Genomic DNA, 5000 nt, shown 5'->3' on the forward strand with positions numbered 1-5000 from the left:
TTTGAAAAACACACATAAACCGTATATTTTCACAATCGTGTGTTTATCGTCTTCATGTTTCTTCTGCTTGTTATTCAGCTCAGCTGCAGGATCCGGATGCTTTTGCTCATATTAGGGTTTCCTGCACGTCATGAGTTATTCCTTCTATGAGTCTGTTTTGGGCTTTCTGCTCGAGAGCGCCCTCCGGCTTCGAGGATGAATTAAACACACACTGCATCCAGATATTCACTTCTCCTCATTTTGGATACGAATAAAGCGTCAGGTCATGCACAGACTATCATACTGTGTCTTTGAAAGCTCTACGTGAACACAGCTGCCCGAATAAAGTGCGGGGGACGAGATTACATTTCATTAAAATGAAATATTAAAAATGCAGCTAGCGTTCTACACACAGCAATATAAACAAAGATGCCTGTTCTCTCTCGTTCCTGCTGTTTGATTGGGAAAAGTTTAAAGGGTGTCTTTATCTTATCTGACTAAACAACTATTACTTTGAACTTTTTTTATTACAGTATTTATTTAAAAAAACGTAGAGTGCCTTAAAAATAATTATCACAACACTGATAAAACAGGCTTATACTGATTTATCTCATCCTCCGATTTATAGGCTACTTATCAATCCTGTTTCTATCATCATTACTCAAAAAAAAAAAAAAGTTTATCATTTTATAAAACGTTTAGTTTTTGTATCGTGTATCTGAACTGTAAGTTATGCTTCTTACAGTGATTTTACAGTTTAATATGTTACTATAGACACTGCTCCGCTCGTGTGCTATTCGTTGTATTTGTGCAGGTCTTAAATTTGAGCTTAAAATCCTGCAGAAACCCTTTTAATGTTTTCTCTGCAAAGATAAAGCTAAACATTAGCATCTATTGAAGTGTGTAGAGTTGTCATATTTGCTAACTTATTCAAAGGAATTGTTTTATTCACTCATGTTTTTCTTATATAAGGAACTCAGTAGCGCATTAAAACAAAACTAGATTAATCGACACTGAAGCAGTTTATTGAGTTGTACACAGACCAGTGAAGATGTTATTAGAAACTGTAGAAAACTACAATCCTCCAAATAATGAATCGTGTCACGCTCTGCTTCCGGCTTCTCTGATTGGACAGGTTGTTGTGTGACGTCATTGGTGTGCGACGGCTGCTGCTGCAGTGGAGAGATGCAGGAGGGAAAGAAAAGAGACAAAGAAAAGAAACGGGGACCCTGTGATGGAGAGCACAGTGATGGAGAGATGAAGAAGAGGAATACTGGATCCAGCACGGAGGTGAGAGAGACGGAGAGACGGGTTCATGAGCTTCACGGGGCTGTTGAAGCTCCGCGAGTGTAATAATAACGAGTCCTGCTCCAGCAAACATCACTAATCACAGCCTGTGCTGAAGATGTAGCTTATGTTTGTCCTTTTGCAGGATATTGCGTTTAATAATCACCAGTCTCTCAGCGAAATATCGGTGTGTGTGTGTGTCCGGCGCAGGTTCTGGAGAAGACAGTGACGTTCTCAGCATCAACGCAGACATTGACGACAGTGACATTGAGGGTCATAAAGCGGTCGAAGCTGAAGAAGCGGCGCTCGGAGATGAAGCTCTGCCTCCCAGTGCCGAGCCCAAAGTGGAGCTTCAGCACGACATCGACAGAAGCGTGAGTGAAATTCTGGCTCCAACGTCTGGCTCTGAGCCCGAAGATCTGAGGGAAGCGTCGCCAGAAAAAGCAGCCGCTGAAGAAAGGGCTCCAGCGAAGCAGCCGTCGACTCAGCAGCTGGAGTTACTGGAGCTGGAGATGAGAGCCAGAGCCATCAAAGCACTCATGAAAGCCAGCCAGATCCAGAAACACACTCACTGCTGACGCTCAGACTCACAGTGTGCTGCCAGATCCAGAAACACACTCACTGCTGACGCTCAGACTCACAGTGTGCTGCCAGATCCAGAAACACACTCACTGCTGACGCTCAGACTCACAGTGTGCTGCCAGATCCAGAAACACACTCACTGCTGACGCTCAGACTCACAGTGTGCTGAAGAGGGTCTGTGGACATGTGGCTCAAAACTCCAGAATCACTGGAACAATGTCTCTCTGTTTGTCCTGAACCACACTGTTAGCTCCTAAAAGTTTAACAAGCGGTCACTGTGGATCCAGAATATGGTTGATGTTGATATAATAAACTGATTGAATTTTATTTTGTTGTTTTTTTTTTTTTGAAGTGAAGAAAAATTGCCATTTAGGATGATCGGGATTATGTCTATGGGCAATATGGCCAAAATCTCATATCACAGTTTACGTCATTTAATATCACCCTAAATGTATGTATATAGAGTGACATGGATAAATATACTCTTCATTCTGGACGCGGCTGTAAAACATTGGTCCGTCTCACAACAAAACCAAACAAACAAACAGCCGACTCTATCATAAGCGTTCTTATTTTGCATATCATTTAGTTCTCATTAAAGTCCAGATATAATTATATTTATAGCAATAGCCAACAATACATTTTTTTTAATACAAATTCTTATGATGTTTGATGAGAGAGAGCTTTAATTTCCAGAGGAATGAAGATAAACCTGTCCATGAGTCAAAGGCACTGCAGAATTCATCTAAACAACAATCTGAATATTCAGCTGAGTCATTTTATTACACCCACAAAAAACAGGTGTAACAGGTTTATGAAAGAAAGAGGGTGGGATTTCACAGTCATTTCTCTGCATATAAAAGGATTGCGGTGCCTTATCTGCTGTTGAATATACTGCACAACAGCCGACTGTCAGCAGAATGGTAAGAATGCATGCATTTCACTTCTTATAAAGTATACTAATATTCAGCTACTAATATCGTAGGAAATATGCATACTTCCAATGGATCCTTTTCACAGACTGTGACGACGTGTTTCCAGAGTTATTAACATTGAAAATGAGTTAGAAGAGTCTTTTTTTTTTTCTTTATTTCTCACAATAAAATTAAATAAATTAACATAGTCTCCTCGGTTGCTGAGTTGCCCTTGTTTGTCTAGTTTAGCTGATCATTATCTTGTTTTCATTGTCAGTCTTTGTGCTTTGGCTGGTTTGTTAAGCTGTTGCGTTTATCCTGGTTTTGGATTCGAGCTGTTGTGGAATATCTTATTTCTGCTGATAAGTAGTAGTAGTAGTATACTTTATTGTCCTCAAGAGGAAAATTGTTATGGACTACATGTTGCTGCAGACATACAATAAACATATAAAAACAAAATTAAGTAAAATCAAGATGAACTCTTGTTATACAACCGCACCGATACAGGTACAAAGGAATTCTTATATCGATTTAACTTACACATTGGGATTCTATATCTTCTACCAGAGGGAAGTAGTTCATATTGTCATAACTAACAATGCATTATAAAACAGCAGCATAAGATTCTTGTTTACTCCATAGAGACGTAACCTACGTAAGAAATACAATCTCTGTTGTAGTCGAGTGCAAACCCATTCAATGTGTGTTTTCCATGTAAGTGAAGTATCTATGTAAACGCCCAAATACTTATAGGTCTGTGACTGAATAGTATTATGATCATGTATAACCACTTGGCGATGGTCACCTATACATTTTGGATCAAATACAATCTCTTCCGTTTTCTTTGTATTTATTATTAGCTTTTATCACACCAGTCAACAAACTGACTTATTTCTGACTGGTAAATAGTGCTAATATTGTCATGCACATGGAGTAGACTTAGTATGGCTGTGTCATCTGAATATTTAAAAATAAAATTTTGTGAATGCCTACTTAAGCATTCATTTGTAAAAAGTGTAAAAAGAATAGGTGAACTGACACAGCCTTGTGGAACACCTGTACTACTACTCTTTTGTAGTATGAAAGAAGATTGTTTACTTTTACATATTGAGTTCTATCTATTAAAAAAATAATAGTACCACTTAATAATACATGGGTTTACACTCAGCTGCTTCATTTTATCAATTAACAAATGCGGTTGAATTGTGTTAAAAGCGGAGCTAAAATCAACAAACAGTAACCGAGCATAAGCTTTAGGATCTTCTAAATGCTTCAAAATCAAGTGCATAATGCTGTTAATAGCATCTTCAGTTCCTCTCCCTTGTCTATAGGCAAACTGTAAGGGATCTAGATTACTAGCAACCTCTGCTTTCAACATAGATACAACACACTTTTCAAAACATTTCATAATCACAGATGTTAATGCAACCGGTATAAAATCATTGTTCTCTAAAGGCCTAGCTATCTTAGGAACAGGTATAATCAATGTTCTTTTCCACAAACTGGGAACAATACCTGAATCCAAAGATTGTTGAAATATAGGAAGCCAAGCTGGAGTCAATTCATCTGCACAACACTTAACAATATAGGGAGAAATTCCATCCGGGCCTGCCGATTTCTTTGAACAGATATGTTTAAAATAGAAATTAATCTGTTTCGGATGAATCAATAACTTATCTTTGATGATATCTGATGATAATACTATTCCCAGAGATATGCCCATTCTTCTCAAATCTTCACAAATCATTTAAATCATTCACTTTCTGTAAGTCATCAAAAATAGAAACAGTATTTCTGAAAGACTGCATATTAGTTATAGATTTCATAGAGTCCCACAGCTGTTTAGGATTAGACATACTCAGCTTCTTCTCCAGGAGTTCTTTATGTTTCGTCCTGGCATCTCTTAGTAATCCATTCAACTCCTTCTGAACAGCTCTCACTCCAAGACAATCATGACTGCGAAAAGCCAGTTTATTCCTGTTAATACAGTCTTTGATCTCTTTAGTTATGTAAGGTTTATTGTTAGCATAAGATCTTCTAAATGCTTCAAAATCAAGTGCACAATGCTGTTAATAGCATCTTCAGTTCCTCTCCCTTGTCTATAGGCAAACTGTAAGGGATCTAGATTACTAGCAACCTCTGCTTTCAACATAGATACAACACACTTTTCAACACATTTCATAATCACAGATGTTAATGCAACCGGTCTGAAATCATTATTCTCTAAAGGCCTAGCTA

The 5000-nt window shown here is 38.1% G+C and overlaps 2 protein-coding genes and 1 pseudogene across 3 annotated transcripts in view; 2 read left to right on the forward strand and 1 right to left on the reverse strand.

Annotated features, from left to right (window-relative positions):
• LOC107747772 (histone H3-like) overlaps positions 1 to 4553 on the reverse strand; it is a 25014-nt pseudogene extending 20461 nt beyond the window's left edge.
• On the forward strand, positions 1089 to 2145 carry LOC107747783 (caspase activity and apoptosis inhibitor 1-like). Its single transcript, XM_016562371.1, has 2 exons — positions 1089 to 1328; positions 1412 to 2145. Exons 1-2 carry the CDS (start codon positions 1165 to 1167, stop codon positions 1842 to 1844), a joined length of 597 nt encoding a protein of 198 aa, XP_016417857.1. The 5' UTR covers positions 1089 to 1164; the 3' UTR covers positions 1845 to 2145.
• LOC107747767 (sterile alpha motif domain-containing protein 9-like) overlaps positions 2204 to 5000 on the forward strand; it is a 9462-nt gene continuing 6665 nt past the window's right edge. For both annotated transcript variants that reach the window (XM_016562356.1, XM_016562355.1), the window contains exon 1: positions 2204 to 2771. In XM_016562356.1, the coding sequence (XP_016417842.1) occupies positions 2769 to 2771 (3 nt within the window). In that variant the 5' untranslated portion in view covers positions 2204 to 2768. The remainder of the gene's footprint in view (positions 2772 to 5000) is intronic.

The sequence above is a fragment of the Sinocyclocheilus rhinocerous genome, unplaced genomic scaffold (assembly GCF_001515625.1).
Source record: "Sinocyclocheilus rhinocerous isolate Xijiao unplaced genomic scaffold, SAMN03320098_v1.1 scaffold9868, whole genome shotgun sequence".
Taxonomy (NCBI): Eukaryota; Metazoa; Chordata; class Actinopteri; order Cypriniformes; family Cyprinidae; genus Sinocyclocheilus; species Sinocyclocheilus rhinocerous.